The sequence below is a fragment of the Chiloscyllium punctatum genome, chromosome 6 (assembly GCF_047496795.1).
Source record: "Chiloscyllium punctatum isolate Juve2018m chromosome 6, sChiPun1.3, whole genome shotgun sequence".
Taxonomy (NCBI): Eukaryota; Metazoa; Chordata; class Chondrichthyes; order Orectolobiformes; family Hemiscylliidae; genus Chiloscyllium; species Chiloscyllium punctatum.
The window spans coordinates 17,380,688-17,400,314 of NC_092744.1; the positions used below are offsets into that span (position 1 = coordinate 17,380,688).

The window sequence follows — 19,627 nt, forward strand, 5'->3', positions numbered from 1 at the left end:
AATTTTGCAAAACCTTTGGCATTCTACCATTTTCAGTAATTGGGAAGGCCGCCAATTTAGTAAAGTCAAGCTCCTTGAGTTTGGCTAGGCCGGGGATTGTGTGTGCAGGACAGGGACGGTGCTGCGTACGGTGTTATCACAGTCAGAGAGGGGACAGTGCCGGGTACGGTGTTATCACAGTCAGAGAGGGGACGGTGCTGGGTATGGTGTTATCACAGAACGCGGACGGTGCTGGGTACGGTGTTATCACAGAGAGGGGACGGTGCTGGGTACGGTGTTATCACAGAGAGGGGACGGTGCTGGGTACGGTGTTATCACAGTCAGAGAGGGGACGGTGCTGGGTATGGTGTTATCACAGAGAGGGGACGGTGCTGGGTACGGTGTTATCACAGGGAGGGGACGGTACTGGGTACGGTGTTATCACAGAGCGCGGACGGTGCTGGGTACGGTGTTATCAAAGAGAGGGGACGGTGCTGGGTACGGTGTTATCACAGAGAGGGGACGGTGCTGGGTACGGTGTTATCACAGAGAGGGGACGGTGCTGGGTACGGTGTTATCACAGAGAGGGGACGGTGCTGGGTACGGTGTTATCACAGAGAGGGGACGGTGCTGGGTACGGTGTTATCACAGAGAGGGGACGGTGCTGGGTACGGTGTTATCACAGAGAGGGGACGGTGCTGGGTACGGTGTTATCACAGTCAGAGAGGGGACGGTGCTGGGTACGGTGTTATCACAGAGAGGGGACGGTGCTGGGTACGGTGTTATCACAGTCAGAGAGGGGACGGTGCTGGGTACGGTGTTATCACAGCCAGAGAGGGGACGGTGCTGGGTACGGTGTTATCACAGAGAGGGGACGGTGCTGGGTACGGTGTTATCACAGTCAGAGAGGGGGCGGTGCTGGGTACGGTGTTATCACAGAGAGGGGACGGTGCTGGGTACGGTGTTATCACAGTCAGAGAGGGGACGGTGCTGGGTACGGTGTTATCACAGTCAGAGAGGGGACGGTGCTGGGTACGGTGTTATCACAGAGAGGGGACGGTGCTGGGTACGGTGTTATCACAGAGAGGGGACGGTGCTGGGTATGGTGTTATCACAGAACGCGGACGGTGCTGGGTACGGTGTTATCACAGAGAGGGGACGGTGCTGGGTACGGTGTTATCACAGAGAGGGGACGGTGCTGGGTACGGTGTTATCACAGTCAGAGAGGGGACGGTGCTGGGTACGGTGTTATCACAGAGAGGGGACGGTGCTGGGTACGGTGTTATCACAGAGAGGGGACGGTGCTGGGTACGGTGTTATCACAGTCAGAGAGGGGACGGTGCTGGGTATGGTGTTATCACAGAGAGGGGACGGTGCTGGGTACGGTGTTATCACAGGGAGGGGACGGTGCTGGCTACGGTGTTATCACAGAGCGCGGACGGTGCTGGGTACGGTGTTATCAAAGAGAGGGGACGGTGCTGGGTACGGTGTTATCACAGAGAGGGGACGGTGCTGGGTACGGTGTTATCACAGAGAGGGGACGGTGCTGGGTACGGTGTTATCACAGAGAGGGGACGGTGCTGGGTACGGTGTTATCACAGAGAGGGGACGGTGCTGGGTACGGTGTTATCACAGAGAGGGGACGGTGCTGGGTACGGTGTTATCACAGAGAGGGGACGGTGCTGGGTACGGTGTTATCACAGAGAGGGGACGGTGCTGGGTACGGTGTTATCACAGTCAGAGAGGGGACGGTGCTGGGTACGGTGTTATCACAGAGAGGGGACGGTGCTGGGTACGGTGTTATCACAGAGAGGGGACGGTGCTGGGTACGGTGTTATCACAGTCAGAGAGGGGACGGTGCTGGGTACGGTGTTATCACAGAGAGGGGACGGTGCTGGGTACGGTGTTATCACAGTCAGAGAGGGGGCGGTGCTGGGTACGGTGTTATCACAGAGAGGGGACGGTGCTGGGTACGGTGTTATCACAGTCAGAGAGGGGACGGTGCTGGGTACGGTGTTATCACAGTCAGAGAGGGGACGGTGCTGGGTACGGTGTTATCACAGAGAGGGGACGGTGCTGGGTACGGTGTTATCACAGTCAGAGAGGGGACGGTGCTGGGTACGGTGTTATCACAGAGAGGGGACGGTGCTGGGTACGGTGTTATCACAGTCAGAGAGGGGGCGGTGCTGGGTACGGTGTTATCACAGAGAGGGGACGGTGCTGGGTACGGTGTTATCACAGTCAGAGAGGGGACGGTGCTGGGTACGGTGTTATCACAGAGAGGGGACGGTGCTGGGTACGGTGTTATCACAGAGAGGGGACGGTGCTGGGTACGGTGTTATCACAGAGAGGGGATGGTGCTGGGTATGGTGTTATCACAGAGAGGGGATGGTGCTGGGTAAGGTGTTATCACAGAGAGGGGACGGTGCTGGGTACGGTGTTATCACAGAGAGGGGACAGTGCTGGGTACGGTGTTATCACAGAGAGGGGACAGTGCTGGGTACGGTGTTATCACAGTCAGAGAGGGGACGGTGCTGGGTACGGTGTTAACACAGAGAGGGGACGGTGCTGGGTACGGTGTTATCACAGAGAGGGGACGGTGCTGGGTACGGTGTTATCACAGTCAGAGAGGGGACGGTGCTGGGTACGGTGTTATCACAGAGAGGGGACGGTGCTGGGTACGGTGTTATCACAGTCAGAGAGGGGGCGGTGCTGGGTACGGTGTTATCACAGAGAGGGGACGGTGCTGGGCACGGTGTTATCACAGTCAGAGAGGGGACGGTGCTGGGTACGGTGTTATCACAGAGAGGGGACGGTGCTGGGTACGGTGTTATCACAGAGAGGGGACGGTGCTGGGTACGGTGTTATCACAGAGAGGGGATGGTGCTGGGTATGGTGTTATCACAGAGAGGGGATGGTGCTGGGTAAGGTGTTATCACAGAGAGGGGACGGTGCTGGGTACGGTGTTATCACAGAGAGGGGATGGATTTGGGTACGGTGTTATCACAGAGAGGGGACGGTGCTGGGTACGGTGTTATCACAGAGAGAGGACGGTGCTGGGTACGGTGTTATCACAGAGAGGGGATGGTGCTGGGTACGGTGTTATCAGAGAGAGGGGACGGTGCTGGGTACGGTGTTATCACAGAGAGGGGATGGTGCTGGGTAAGGTGTTATCACAGAGAGGGGACGGTGCTGGGTACGGTGTTATCACAGAGAGGGGACAGTGCTGGGTACGGTGTTATCACAGAGAGGGGACGGTGCTGGGTACGGTGTTATCACAGAGAGAGGACGGTGCTGGGTATGGTGTTATCACAGAGAGGGGACGGTGCTGGGTACGGTGTTTTCACAGAGAGGGGACGGTGCTGGGTACGGTGTTATCACAGTCAGAGAGGGGACGGTGCTGGGTACGGTGTTATCACAGCCAGAGGGGGGACGGTGCTGGGTACGGTGTCATCACAGAGAGGGGACGGTGCTGGGTACGGTGTCATCACAGAGAGGGGATGGTGCTGGGTACGGTGTTATCACAGTCAGAGAGGGGACAGTGCTGGGTACGGTGTTATCACTGTCAGAGAGGGGACAGTGCTGGGTACGGTGTTATCACAGTCAGAGAGGGGACAGTGCTGGGTACGGTGTTATCACAGTCAGAGAGGGGACGGTGCTGGGTACGGTGTTATCACAGTCAGAGAGGGGACGGTGCTGGGTACGGTGTTATCACAGAGAGGGGACGGTGCTGGGTACGGTGTTATCACAGAGAGGGGACGGTGCTGGGTACGGTGTTATCACAGTCAGAGAGGGGGCGCTGCTGGGTACGGTGTTATCACAGTCAGAGAGGGGACGGTGCTGGGTACGGTGTTATCACAGAGAGGGGACGGTGCTGGGTACGGTGTTATCACAGAGAGGGGACGGTGCTGGGTACGGTGTTATCACAGAGAGGGGACGGTGCTGGGTACGGTGTTATCACAGCCAGAGAGGGGACGTTGCTGGGTACGGTGTTATCACAGAGAGGGGACGGTGCTGGGTACGGTGTTATCAGAGAGAGGGGACGGTGCTGGGTACGGTGTTATCACAGTCAGAGAGGGGACGGTGCTGGGTACGGTGTTATCACAGTCAGAGAGGGGACGGTGCTGGGTACGGTGTTATCACAGAGAGGGGACAGTGCTGGGTACGGTGTTATCACAGAGAGGGGACGGTGCTGGGTACGGTGTTATTACAGAGAGGGGACGGTGCTGGGTACGGTGTTATCACAGCCAGAGAGGGTACGGTGTTATCACAGTCAGAGAGGGGACGGTGCTGGGTACGGTGTTATCACAGCCAGAGAGGGGACGGTGCTGGGTACGGTGTTATCACAGTCAGAGAGGGGACGGTGCTGGGTACGGTGTTATCACAGAGAGGGGACGGTGCTGGGTACGGTGTTATCACAGAGAGGGGACGGTGCTGGGTACGGTGTTATCACAGTCAGAGAGGGGGCGGTGCTGGGTACGGTGTTATCACAGTCAGAGAGGGGACGGTGCTGGGTACGGTGTTATCACAGTCAGAGAGGGGACGGTGCTGGGTACGGTGTTATCACAGTCAGAGAGGGGACGGTGCTGGGTACGGTGTTATCACAGAGGGGGGACGGTGCTGGGTACGGTGTTATCACAGAGAGGGGACGGTGCTGGGTACGGTGTTATCACAGTCAGAGAGGGGGCGCTGCTGGGTACGGTGTTATCACAGCCAGAGAGGGGACGGTGCTGGGTACAGTGTTATCACAGAGAGGGGACGGTGCTGGGTACGGTGTTATCACAGGGAAGGGACGGTGCTGGGTACGGTGTTATCACAGTCAGAGAGGGGACGGTGCTGGGTACGGTGTTATCACAGAGAGGGGACGGTGCTGGGTACGGTGTTATCACAGAGAGGGGACGGTGCTGGGTACGGTGTTATCACAGAGAGGGGACGGTGCTGGGTACGGTGTTATCACAGTCAGAGAGGGGACGGTGCTGGGTACGGTGTTATCACAGTCAGAGAGGGGACGGTGCTGGGTACGGTGTTATCACAGAGAGGGGACGGTGCTGGGTACGGTGTTATCACAGCCAGAGAGGGGATGGTGCTGGGTACAGTGTTATCACAGAGAGGGGACGGTGCTGGGTACGGTGTTATCACAGAGAGGGGATGGATTTGGGTACGGTGTTATCACAGAGAGGGGACGGTGCTGGGTATGGTGTTATCACAGAGAGGGGACGGTGCTGGGTACGGTGTTATCACAGAGAGGGGACGGTGCTGGGTACGGTGTTATCACAGAGAGGGGACGGTGCTGGGTACGGTGTTATCACAGAGAGGGGACGGTGCTGGGTACGGTGTTATCACAGAGAGGGGACGGTGCTGGGTATGGTGTTATCACAGAGAGGGGACGGTGCTGGGTACGGTGTTATCACAGCCAGAGAGGGGACGGTGCTGGGTACGGTGTTATCACTGTCAGAGGATTCTTGCGGTCAGGAAGCGGCTGTGTCAGCTGTTGGCACTACCCACATCTCCCAACTGTCACCATCAACCATGGATAGAGGTGACTTCACACTCACCTATGTATCTCAGTAATGTCTAGATGGTGGGACTCTCAATGCACAGACTGGGGACATTGGCCATGCTGAACTTTTCAGGGATGTGTATGCTGGGTGGACTATCCATGATTAAAAGCTGGGTGGGGTGGTTTGAGGTGGGATGCTCTTCGGAGTGTCGGTGCTGACTCAATGGGTCAAATGGCCTCAATCTCCGCCCGAGGGATTCCATGATCTTTTGGTGCAGGGTGGCCGACCGTGAGTCCTCCAGCTACGGCTTCCTTGATTGTTTGGCAAAGGTGGAGGCAGCCAATTGTGAGAGCACCTTGTGGAAAATAGCTCCACAGGTCTGGCTGGGAGGGGTGTCCCAAACCTGGAGTCGGGAACCCAAGGCCTACAGGTTACCTCTGCTCTCGCTGCCTCCCTGTTCAACATATTAAGACACTGTCCCATCAGGAGCCCAGAACATTCCATCACCACACAGTGGATTTGAATAAAGGCCCCAATTGTGGTGAATTTATTTCCCATCGAGTGACCTGACATACAGCATAAGGAAAAGATTTGAAAGGAGAAGCTCACTGTTTGAGGAACTGTGGGTAATTTCCATATTCCTCAAATTGAGATCCTGCGGAATCCAAGATACTGGCCTGTGACTTGGGACGTAATGTTAATGGGATTACCCTGCACCTTCACTCTGCCTTTCAAACTTTACTCAGGCACTTGGTATTTACATTTCAACCGGTTTTACTTGTTTTAAACTTTTCTAGCGTAATGTTGCAGGCAAAGCAGATATGTTGCGAGGTGGGCGAAAAGGTGCTGAACATGTCGTAGGAAAAGCACACACCTCACTAACCGCAGTTTAGAAAGTGGCTGTGTGTTGTGCCTGTCCAAGAGAGGGATGTTAATGCTGCAGAGTGAGGAGGATATTAGCAAGTGTTAACGAAAAGCCGAGGAGAGAGTGTCTTAAGATTGGCTGTGTTAAAGGAGAAGGATTGGGCAGACAGTAAGACAAGGAAAGAAACTCCAGAGAAAACATCTAATTAAAGGCTCAATGATAATGAGTCAGGTGAATGGGTAATGAACTCGAGTCCAGAGTGAAAGAAACTGAGAATTCAAGCAGTGAGAGAGAGAAAGATAATTAGACACTGATAGATGGATAGAAAGATAGATCAAGAGACAGACAAATAGACAAACACAGATAGACAGATTGTTAAATAAATAGTCAGATCGATAGACAGTCAGATAGATAGATAGACAGGTCCAAATTAGGTTGATGATAGAAATCAAACAGCCTTCGATATTCAAACATACCCATAAACAATTGTTAAAATAAAAATAAAGTAAAAAATAATATAAGAATTGCAGAATTATAAACATTTCAGCGAACAAATAGTTACAACGTGTTGCAAAATACAAGTCTCCTTAATTTACGAAGAAACATGAAAGGCCTAATTGCCCTCACAGGTTTGTATTAATGTTCCGACATCATTTTATCAGATTGCATTCATTAAATTCTTGACCATTTACAATTATTTATGACTTCTACAAAGTAGAGAATAGGACTGACACAGACTGTACCTTACTTGCAGAAAGCTGTATTTTTCTCCTTAATTCCAGCCTATCTTAATTTTTGTCTGGCCATGGAAAGGAATAGTGGCAGTTGAGATTGAGGAGCTTAGTAATGAAGTCCAGACAGAGTTTATTGTCAGTCCTTTAGCAAGGTTACGATGTCCAATGGTTCTAACACTGAAGGAGACACAGAGTCATGGGTGATGCTGTGGAGATGTTTCAAAATTAGGGTGAGAAAGTAAAGAAAATTGGGCGTACAGGAGACAATGTAGGTCATTGAGGACAGGGGTGATTGTTGGGTGCCAGGTCTTGGTCCAAGAGAGGATGGGGCTCTGGAGCTTCAGATGAACTGAGATGTATGGACAATGGACTCTCGGTCTCTTTGCCAACCAAACCTCCACCACCCTTGGTGTGTAGAAGTGTGTAAGAATCTGGCCCTAAATTTTAGACTGTGCCCCCCAGTTCTGGAATCCCCAACCAGTGAAAACAGTTCATCTGAACTGCTGAGCATTATAATTGATAGCAATGCTCACTTCCTCCAAACTTCCATTGAGCACATAAACAGGGAAATTAGAGTTTTAATTAATTAATTTAAATTGATTAACTAAAAGATTAAATCAAACACACACCACTCACAGATAAAGACAATAATCAGACAGGCAGACACGCGTGCGTGCACACACAAGAAATACATACCACATGGAGACACAAACATTGATACAAACATCCCTCTCTCTCACACCTACACACATACATATGTACATAGACACAAACACACACAAAATCGCACACACACGCACATACATCCAGATACACAAACTGCACATATTGAGATTGATAAGAAGCAGTGTCTTAAAACTATAGCAGACAAAGACATTATGCCTAATGAAAATGGACTTTCAGGTCAAGAAGACAGGAGGACCAGTGGGACAAAGGTCATGTCTCTGAAAGGTAAATGTTAAATGTTAGTGTGGGTTTTTTTTTGTGGAATTCAGCAGCCAGAATGGATTATCAGGCTGATATTTGAAAATGAGAGAATGGACACATTTATAAACTAATTTGGAGATGTTGCATTGGTAAGAGGAGTAAGTGAGTATACTGATGGGCTGATGGGCTGAAGGGTCTTTATGAGCCAACATTGGTTTGCTGGGACAATATTGGAAGGAGCTTGGGTCAGGAAAGCTGCATTCTTCACCAGTCCTGAAGAAGTAGGAGAGTAGAAATCCCCACCCTTTACAGAATTGCACTTGTGACATAGAGCTGTGCTGTAAGGTGATGAACTATCTTCACTGTGTCAGAGAGAGCTGATAGACTGACTGAAGGACAGAGCATCTTGGCTAATGAGTTGGGCTCAAATGTGAAGACAGGCACCTGCCCTCAATTCTTGAACACTTGAGTTAAAGCCACCAGTATAAGATCCATTTTGCAAAGCAAGGGTCCAACTGACTCAGCACAAATGCTCAAGCAGCAGTGATTAAAGGGCAATGGAAAAAGATAATCCAATGATAAGTTCAATGTGTTCAATTCTGGTCTCCCTGCTACAGGAAGGATGTTGTTAAACTTGAAGTGGTTCAGAACAGATTTACAAGGATGTTGCCAGGGTTGGAGGATTTGAGCAACAGGGAGAGATTGAATAGGCTGGGGCTGTTTTCCCTGGAGTGTCAGAGGCTGAGGGGTGACCTTATAGAAGTTTATAAAATCATGGAAGGCATGGGTAGGCTAAATAGACAAGGTATTTTCCCTGGGGCGGGTGAGTTCAGAATGAGAGGGCATAGGTTTAGGGTGAGAGGGGAAAGATTTAAAATGGATCTAAGGGGCAACCTTTTCACGCAGCTGATGGTGCCTGTATGGAATGAGCTGCCAGAGAAACTGGTGGATTTGGGTACATTTACAGCATTTAAAAGGCATCTGGATGGGTATATGAATAGGAAGTGTTTAGAGGGATTTGACCAAATGCTGGTAAATGGGGCTAGATTAATATCGGAGATCTGGTTGGCATGGACGAGTTTGGAGTAAAGAGTTTGTTTCCATGCTGTATAGCTCTATGACTGAGCATTAACAAGGATATAGAAATGTACCTTACCTGATAGGATGTAGTTCTTTCTTGTTTCTGCGCACATAATGTTCCCCTGGCATTAATGGTTTTTGGCAACGAGACTGGATTCACTGTTTCTCATAGTGCAGTTATAATTACTTGATCTGAAGCATTACAAATAATTACTTAATTGCAGCTCAGATACTCTATAAAACATTCAGTGGAATGGTCTGTTGGCTGGCGGTTTTGATCGCAACTGATATGGTAACGCTGTACCAATTAGCAGTTTGTGAAAGCTTACTTTAATCAAAAACCAAGAAATGGTTTCACTACTACTCAAAATCCCTTCAGTTTTGGGAATGGAAGTATACAAATAAGAAGTGAAGCCTTCCTATTTTGGATACTCAGTGTCTTAAATATGATTTGATTTGATTTATTATTTTCATATGTACCAAGATAAAGCTGAAAGTATTGTTTTGCATGCTAACCAGACAAATCATATGTTACATAAGTACAACAGGTTATTGGACCAAATGCAGAATATAGTGTTACAGCTACAGAGAAGGTGCAAAGAAAGGTCAACTCTAAAGTATGAGAGGTCTGTTCAAAAGTCTGATAATGGCAGGGAAGAATCTGATCTTAAATCTGTCGGTGCGTGTTCTGCTTAACAGAAGAGGGTGGAAAAGATATAACCAGGGTTGGAGGGGTTGTTGCTTTCCCGAGGCAGAGGGAAGTGTAGGCAGAGTCAATGGATGGAAGGCTGGTTTTTGTGATTTTATTTACCTGATAAAGGACAAACTCTGTTCCCATAGTGACACAACCCCTGACCGAAACCCAGAGCATCTTGCAACGTTTCAGTGGTTTTCCAGGGGATCAATTGACTCAGGTCATTTCCCTGAAGCCATCAGCTGTGAAAGGAAAGATTTTGTGGATCTCACAAATCACTTGCAGCCAACATAATACTTTTGAAGTTGAGTCACTGCTGGAGGACAGCAAACATGGCAGCCATTTTGTGCACAGCAAGCTCCCAGATCCAGCAATGAGATAGTGTCCAGATCATCTCTTTTTGTGATGTTGAGTGAGGGATAAGTATTGTCCGGCACACTTTAAAACTCCCCTCTTTTTCTTTAAAAAATGCCATGTACCCTCCTGGCAGAACAGGTGAGGTCTTTGTTTAATGTTATGATGGAAAGAATGGGAGATAATTTAATGTTGAGAACTTCACCATTCAATCTTGTCAACATTTGGCAGCCATTTACTATGCAGCTTACACTATAAATATTTCTGTATCCGCTAATTGTTTTCCAAATCTTGCAACAAGATAGTTTTGTTGCACATGAGCAAAAACAGTGATTATTGGGTTTGCACATGTGACAAATTTAAGAAATTTGCCACGGCAGCATAAACTTAGATTTATCTGGAATCCAGTATGAAGTAAAACATCAGAAGGATGTAAGATGTTAAGTTAGGCAACTAAAAGAGTTAGGAATAGCTGAAAACAGAAGAACAAGGTGGAGTGACCTAAAGATTTAAGGATGGAAAATGGGAACACAGACTAAAAAAGGTGGAGTCAGGCAGACAGAGTGACACTTCTATGACAGGGGCATTATGCCATGCTTTTTTGTAACTAGTGGGATGTTGGTGCCACTGGCAAGGCTAGTACTTGTTGCCCCTTCCTAATTACCCTGGAACGAAGTGGTTTGCTAGGCTGTCGTTTCAAAGGGCACACGTTGCTGTGGGTCGTGGTAACTATTACTATGACTGGCTTCCCTTTCTGGAATTATGAAGTGAATTAAAATTTGCATTGACTGCTCCATTCAGATTGAAACCCAAATTCCCAGAGTGGAAGCCAGGGCCTTGGGGTTACCAGTATTAAAAACAGAAACTCTGTGCAGGTGCTGTCGGACCTGCTGAGTTTCTCCAGCACTCTCTGATTAATTTCAGAACTCCAGCAGCCACTGTATTTTGCCTTTATTTTCCTCCAGGTTACTAGTCCAGTGATATTACTGCTATGCCCCGCCTCCCCTGACATTGAGGTGTTTTGGCTCATGTCACCTGAGCAGAATATAATTCTTCAATTGGAGCTTCTTGTTCATGGTGAATTTCTGTTGTTTGACTGGAAAACAGAGCATGCAGAGGAAGCTTAAGCTAGGTCTTCAAACTGAGCCTTGAGGGGGTTAGCTCAGTTGGCTGGATGGCTGTTTTGCAATGCAGAGTGAGACCAGTTCAGTTCCCACACTGGCTGAAGTCACCATGAACAGCCTGACTCCTCAATCTTGGGTGTGGTGACGCTCAGATTAAACCACTACTGGTCGCCTCTCTTGACGGAGAGAATGGGATTATGGTGACTCAACTTTTACTGAGCTTTTAACGTATCAAGAATTGCTGGAAGAAGGGAGACGATTTTCTAACTCCTCAGTCAGGGATTTGTCAATCTGGTCATGGCTCTAACAGGGTAGTTTTGAGGTGGTTTGGAGGATGCTACGTTGTGTACGCTCTTGTGAAAGCAAGATACGGAGAAGGAACTGGCGACAGGAAAACCATAACAGTTGATACTCCCATATCTGGATTTTGGAAAACTTGGTCTTTTAACATTAGACAGTAAAGACCATTTGTGCATTTTATATACAAAAACTACTTTTCTTTATCATTTTCTTGAGATTTGGGTGTTTCTGGCAACACCAGCATTTGTTGAACGTACCTCTTTGTTTTTAAACCAAACTGCTTACTCGGGCCATTTGAGAGAGCAAATAAGGTTGGATTCACATGTAGGCCAGACCAGGTAAAGGTGTCAGATTTCCATCCCTAAAGGGAACCAGATGGGTTGCTAATAACAGGTTTTGATGGCAATTTTGTCGTAGTCATCCCCCTTTGCTGAAGCTAGTTTTCAATTCCTGACTGGATTTAACTTCAACTCGCAACTTTCTCAAAGCCTGTCCACCATCAATAAGGTATAATTCAGGAGTGTGACAGAATACAGTCCACTTACTTGGAGCTCCAACAAGACCAAAGAAGCTCAATATCATCCAGGGCAAAGCAGTCCACTTGGTTGGCAACCCATTGGCCACATTAAGCATTTAACCCCCTCCACCATCAGTGCACAGTTGCAGCATGTGTACCATCTCCTGGAAGCATTGTGGCAACTCAATAAGTCTTCGTTGTCAGCATCTTCCAAACCCTCAGCCTTTTCCAACCAAAATGAACACCCCCACTTATAAAGCAGTTCTCCTCCACCTGCTTAAAGGCAATCAGAGATGGGCAGTAGATGCTGGCCTGGCCTGCCCAGGAATGCCCACGTCGCATGAATGAAAATGAAAAATCACTATGGGAAGACAACGGTCATGTTCTGCTAATTCTGGTAGCGACCCACTGTCTTTATTTTGCCTCTCATCAACCATTTACAGGTCAGGTCAATCATTTGCCTTGAATTTCATTTGGTCCAGTTTGTGTCAACAATCTCTGTGAGGCCTCAGTGTCATCTCTTACTGCCATTTTTAAAACTTGCAATATTTTCTTTTTGTTTTGACTGGATCGTAAACATAAAGTTAACAATACAGAAACAAACCATTGAGCCCAAACAGTTCATGTTTTACCTTGTGCATGAGCTTCCTCCCAGCCTAGTGCATCCCAACCTATCAATATAATCTCCCATCACTTTCTCCCTTGTATTTATTTGATTCCACCACCTCTTCCCCTCCCCACCCCCCCACCCCACCCTTCAATGGGTCGATGCTACTCTTCTGAGCCACTCCATTTGGTAGTGGGTTCGACAGATTCGAACTCCACATTGATTCATTCCTTGTTCGACTTGTGATTAACTATCTTCAGTTAATGGGTATCCTGTGATGCCCTGGTTGGTATCTTTACCACCGAGCTGAAGTTGCCCCACTCCAGGATTTGATGGCCAAAGGCAGCTGCAGTCATACATGGTCAGACAGGTTTGGTATGTGTAAATCCACCCACACATGGCGATGGCAGGCCATTAGTAGAAAGAGACATTCCCGGTCAGCCATATAGTGGAAAGAAAGTTGAAGCATTGACCATCACTATCTGTAGCTCCAGTCCAGTGTAGTTGCCCCAATCCCACAAAGCTGCTCTCTCATTAGAGAGTGAGATAACTGGTGGTGAGTTTGACACCAGGCAATACTGACAAAGCGCAGACTTTATGGCAACCTTAGCCAGTGCCAGGGTTGGACCCCCACTGCTGGCATCTCTCTGCATCCCAGACCAGCCTTGCCGCCAACTGAACTAACCAAGCCCCAGTGCAATAGTGAACGTTACCATAGCAATCCAGATTCCTTGAACGAACGAAAACCCACTACTGCCTTACATTTATGCCTCCTAGTTTAGGAATGTTCTACAAGAGGCAACAGCTTCTTCACAATTGTTCTTTGAAACACTTGTTTGCAGTTTTGGGAAATCGCTTAGCATACTCAGCTGTCCCTTTTCGCAGGGCAAGAGCCCTGCCCTGTTCAATCAGTCCTGTTAAATTACAATCTCCCAGGTCTATCTTCATCCACATAGCTGAGCTATTTTACTCTTTCTCCAGCTCTTGCGATGGTCAGCTGGCCATGGGGTTTGGAGCCATTTGTGTTTCCTTTGTTGCTATTGGTTGTTTTTGTTTTGTTCTGATTGGACGGGTTGAAAGTTGCAGCGGATTGAAGGAGGATTTACATGGATGCGGTTGACTTCTTTGCTGCAGGTGTGCAGGGAGTTCCAGCGTGGAAACTGCACCCGGGGCGAAAACGACTGTCGCTTCGCCCACCCGGCGGACATCACGATGGTGGACACCAACGACAACACGGTCACCGTGTGCATGGATTACATCAAGGGCCGCTGCTCCCGGGAAAAGTGCAAGTATTTCCACCCCCCGGCCCACCTGCAGGCCAAGATAAAGGCGGCGCAGCACCAAGTGAACCAGGCAGCGGCTGCCCAGGCCGCCGCCACCGCAGCCGCCATGGTGAGTGGGGCAAGCGCGCTCCGAACCAAGTGTGCGTGGCCGGCAGGCGATGTTAAAGGAGCCGGTCACCACACTGGCGCGGGGTTGGGCTGGGTGAGGTTCGATGGTCTCTTCATAGTTCAGCGCAGTCAGAAACGTGATTTGGCGACGTGATTTGCAGTCGTGTTTTTTTTTTGTGTGTGTGCTGCACCCTTTAAATTCATTGTTTGCGCTCTCCCCTCTGTCGTCGAGTGAAGGACTGGTAAAGGCAGGAGTGTTACTGAGGCGACTGCTCATCGTTGCTTTTAACTCGGTCACCCCTTTCTTTGCTTAAGGCTAAATTTGTGTATTTCCCTCAATGCGTTAATGTTGAAAATAATATGTAAGCATAAGCATGTGTACTGTGGACAGGGGTTGGGTGGGTCTTGTGGTGCAGTGGTAGTATCCCTATCTCTGGGCCAGGAGGTCCAGGTTCAAGTCCCACCTGCCCTTGGTGGTGGATGTCCAAACCAGTTGATTAAATAAATAACTACAGTGTCTACTCGGCTGCAATGGAACCTTGTTGTGTGATATCTGTACCAGTACGTAACATGATTAACGTGATGGGGGTGGGTCTGGTACTATGTTCAAGCCTGTACAGATGCCCAGACTAGGAGTACCAGAGGACACAGCAGACAGGCTCTGTCTCATTTCAATGGGATAGTGTTCTTGTAATTAATGATACATGTGTAAAAGCCCTTAGCCTCACAATAACTACTCAGTAGTGCCTTTATTGTGCATGCCTAGTCTTGTTATTTGTTGTATATGGCATTCCGATGATTTGTTTTTTTTTATTTGTTTTCTCCTCACCCCCTCCCAATGCACTGCTGCCCCCATGATGCACCTCTGCTTGCTGTTTATGTTAATGCGCTTGAACCCCATTGGCCCATTGCCATCCATGTGCTCGCTGCCTGCTAATTAAGACTCAGTCGGCTGTCAAATCACTGAAGCGACCCCTCGAGGCAACCTTTGACCTGGTACTATGACCTTTCACCTTTTAGCTTGGCATGTAGCTTTAATAGGGTTACAAGTTATGACTTAAAACATTTATTTAAGGGGAAACGAGAAAAGAAAATCAATATTGATGTGTTATTTTCTGTTGCAAAACGGTAAAGGGCGGTGATAAATTGACTGTGGCACCATCTGCTTTGAGAAATTCACACGGGAATAAAGTTCCATCAAGAAAATAACGTCATTCACTCAAAATTTCAAAGTGGCCAAAGTGAAGCCAGGGTAATTTGTGACAAAATTTCTCACCCCAACCCCGCCCCCACCCCACCAAAATAAATTGGTTTTTGCAACCATAGTGTTAACTGAAGTACCACACTCAGTTCATCACCTGTGGATTGCCCAGACCTCTGACATAACATTGGGAGATGTTAAATCGATGTATTCATAATAATTCTGTACTTATTTGGTTGGCATGGCTTTTATTTTTGTTTAAAAAGTTTGTAACGCGTAAACGTTTGTTACTCAATGTTTCGGTACCTGCATGAGTTGCATGTCAAGTTTTTTGCTTTGGGGGTTAAAGTTGTGGGTTTATCATTTCATTTTCTAGATATTCATTTTATTAATCGCTCTGAAAGACTGTAGTTAACATTGCTTTAAATGTTGAACGTCATGGAGCTGGCAGTGCTGCTTTCTGCCTCTGTATCGCATCTCTTATTGTAAGTTTTGTGAAGTGTAAGACACATAGTAATATACAGTACAGTTATTTTCAAATATTTCTGTTGATTTTCTTTTAAAATAATTTATGGAGTAATGCTTGCTATTAAATATTGTTTCTGTTTTTTTTATTTTTACTGTCTTGTCTCAGGTAGTAATCTTGTTGCTTGCTTGCTAGACGGCTAGAATTGTGTAAATGATGGCATTGTATTTCGCACTCTGTACTGATCGTGTGTTGTTTTCTTTCTGTTTGTTGTTTTCTCTCTCATTTTTCTCTTCCTTCGCTCTTTTTGTTTTACCCAATTTTCTCTTACTTCGCCTCTCATTTCCAGGGTCTTCCTCCTGGTGTCCTCCCCCCTTTACCAAAGAGACCTGCACTAGAAAAAGCCAATGGTGCCACGACTGTCTTTAATGCTGGTGTGTTCCAATACCAACAGGCCCTTGCAAACATGCAGTTACACCAACAAACAGCCTTCATCCCACCAGGTAAGGAGAGGAAAGCCTGTTAGCTTGATACTGACTGGCAACAGGAAACGTAAATGACTTGCTGGTGTTGTGTAATAAGAAAAACATGCTAAAATTTGTGGTCCAATAACTCAGTCTTGCATAATTTGATTTTTCTGGGTACCTTTCTTGTTTCTTTATTTGTTCTTGATGGTTAATCACACTTCTGATTTGTGTAAAAAAAAATGCTTTTGTTTTCTCACTTCATATGACCTAAGGAAATAGGAGAAAACATTAAAATCTTGGTGCGGGGGTTTTCTGATCGATGTATTTCATTCTTTTGTGGAGTTGAGCTCTAAAATCAATTTTTATTCTCTGCTTTCATGGAATATTGCCCATCAGCCAAGGGCCATTTCAAAGCATTGCTGGGTCACCCACATGACTTTGGGTCCAGGCTCATGAATAGAGCTAATCGGTAAGGAAACAGATTTCCCTTCATGAAGGAAATCGACAAAATACTTACGGCTGTCACTTTTGCTAAGACAATCTTTACGATCTGGATTTAGATGTCCGATTTAAATTCCAACAGCAGCTGTCGGGAGGGGATCTGAACCCATAACCCTGGGGCCTAGTGAATAACAAGTGCAGTGCCATTGCCATTAACCACCATGTCAATCAGAGATGAGGGATAGTGATTCATCTTCCAGAATCTTGAAGAACCTTCATCTCGAGAGCCAAGCCACCAGACTACTGAATGGAAGGAGAAGCTGGGATAGATCAAATAGAAGCTCCCTTCAGCTAAGGTCAACCTTGAGGTTACAAAAGGCTCTTGCTATTGATTTCCAGTGTTGGCTGGAGTCGGAGGCAGGCGGGCTGGGAGAACATAGAACAATACAGCACAGAACAGGCCCTTCGGCCCACGATGTTGCACCGAACATTTGTCCTAGCTTAAACACCTATCCGTGTACCTATCCAATTGCCGCTTAAAGGTCGCCAATGATTCTGACTCTGCCACTCCCACAGACAGCGCATTCCATGCCCCCACCACTCTCTGGGTAAAGAACCTACCCCTGACATCCTCCCTATACCTTCCACCCTTCACCTTAAATTTATGTCATGGGTCATTCATCCTGCTGAATGACCCATGAGGTGCCATTTTCAGGGAATTTGTCCAGATCTTTGTGGCCAAGTGGGGGGGATTTCTGAACTGAGAAATGGGGAGCGAAAGCAGGCCATTCAGTCCCTCAAGCCACCTCCATTATTCAATGAGATCATGCACTGGCCTGTTTGCACTATGATCTCCATATCCCCATCAAACCCCACTAAAATCTAAGGTGAATGGAGTGACACAGGGACCTGCCATAGAAATCTTGTCAAGGGATGGTTTTATCCTAAGGGCCCCGATCAAATTGGGTGCAATACTGGATTTACACAGGAGCACTTCAACAATGGGATATCAGGTGGTTGCATTTATTATACCCAATCCTACTAGCTTCACAAAGAGCAGGTTAAATTAAAATTGTACCCCAAGTGCTGCTGTTGGCATCAAAGGACTTGCAGCAAATGATGAAGTATAGTAGTTGTGATTTATAGCTGTTGTGTCAGTCTGTACCTGGGATCCAAGCAGTGAGAACATGTCCTGCCTTCTGCACAAATCCTCCAAATATTGAATTCATCCACTGAACAAGGATGACGTGACTCAAGGAAACCCCCTTCCCCACTCCATTCCCATTGTCTTTTACTCATTGTCTGTCTCCTCCACTATTCAAACTAGTTGATCTCCTCACTCCACCTACTTCTGATCTTGCACTTTCTTGCTTATCAATAATTTATCTGCCTCAGAAATATTTAACAATCATAGAAACGTAGAATCCCTACAGTGTGGAAACAGGCCCTTCGGCCCAACAAGTCCACACCGACCATCCGAAGAGCAACCCATCCAGACCCATTCCCCCACCAGCATCTGCAGTCATTGTCTTTACCTATATTTACCTAACCTACACATTCGATTGTCCTGGCTCAGAGACATGGAGACTACCACTGCACCATAAAAGATCTTTCATCGTCCCCACCCTGACTTCATTCCAAATGTAGCCAATATTTTCAGATGAACCTGTTCAGTGATATCATTATGCATGGGACTTGATAGGATATGAACCCATGCTTCCTAATTAAAACATAGCAATAGTTCCATTACCATAAGAGCTCTTCACTTGCCTAGGTTATATATTTAAACCTCTCTAATGGGGGTTTGTACCTACAAGCTTCTGACTGATGAGTCAATTTGTCCGGCAAGTCAAGGCTGATTGTTACATTCCAAGAGATATTTCTTCTTGTTCTGGGATTTGTATGTTCCTGGTGTAACCAAGTCTTAGCAAAGTCAGTGATAGCACAGTCATACCTCCATGGATAAAGGAACATCAAAGTGTCAAGTTCCACTCTAAAGGTTTGACTAATTACAAAGGGAACCAATCAGTTCATTGGTCCCAGTTATAATTACTGGCACAGGGCTGCACCATTCTCCTGTTTCCTTATGTCACTGGTTGAATGTTTTGTCCCTGTATCTTGATTCAAAAAGTCTGGACTTATAAAGCGTTTGCTGTGGGTCCCTGTACACATTTCTCCCTTAGAAAAACAAAAGTCTTCGCTTTCACCATTCGCTTTTACTTGGGACACACAAGTTAAAAAAGGCGTTTTCACCAAAAACCTTTTGATGAACCTTTCACGTGCAATTGGCAGGACAAAGGGGGAGTATCATATTGAAGATTTGTCAGGAGCGTTCTTGTCTAACAAGGACCCACAGCATTCAGTCACAAGTGTTTGTGAGTTAATGCAACTGAGCTGATAATATTATCACTGCTGCTTTATGTTCCATTTGCTTCACATTATGCTCAAGGCTATTATGTGTGCTGGTATGAACAGTGCCTTCCATTTGGTGTTCTCCATTTCCATTTCCTGTAAATTATTTAAATGTTATGCGGTTGTACTTTTAAGGATTTGGCTGTCATTGCATTTTGATGCCCCCAACTCTGTTGAATGCACTTCTGACAAGTTAAGACAGTGATCATCACCTATGGTTGAAACCTTTTCACTGCCACCACTGGGTTAGCATGATTTGGGATTTAAAAGGAGGGGGTCACTTCTGACCCCTTTTAAAATTCAAATAAAAGTGAAAGAATTTAGTATTTACTCAGTGCCTTTCATAACCATGGACTGGCCAAAGGTGCTTTATAATTCATGAAGTACGTTTGAAACAAAGTCACACTCAATGTAGGAAATGACTGAGCCAATTGGTAAAGAGCAAGTGTCCAGAAGCAGCAGAGACATAGTGACTAATTAATGACATAGGTCAAAGGGTAAATGTGGGCCAGGCCAAACATTGTTTACCACTTCCACTTACAAAGGGAGGCAATGACCTTGTGGTAT

The 19,627-nt window shown here is 47.2% G+C and overlaps 1 protein-coding gene across 14 annotated transcripts in view; it reads left to right on the top strand.

Moving 5' to 3' along the window:
- Positions 1-19,627, top strand: part of mbnl1 (muscleblind-like splicing regulator 1) — a 746,553-nt gene that overhangs the window by 707,529 nt on the left and 19,397 nt on the right. For 9 of the 14 annotated variants that reach the window (XM_072572067.1, XM_072572076.1, XM_072572068.1 and 6 more), the window contains 3 exons: positions 13,817-14,074; positions 15,016-15,069; positions 16,090-16,243. In XM_072572067.1, coding sequence (XP_072428168.1) covers positions 13,817-14,074; positions 15,016-15,069; positions 16,090-16,243 — 466 coding nt within the window. The remainder of the gene's footprint in view (positions 1-13,816; positions 14,075-15,015; positions 15,070-16,089; positions 16,244-19,627) is intronic. The other 5 variants (XM_072572072.1, XM_072572070.1, XM_072572074.1 and 2 more) reach the window with 2 other exon arrangements.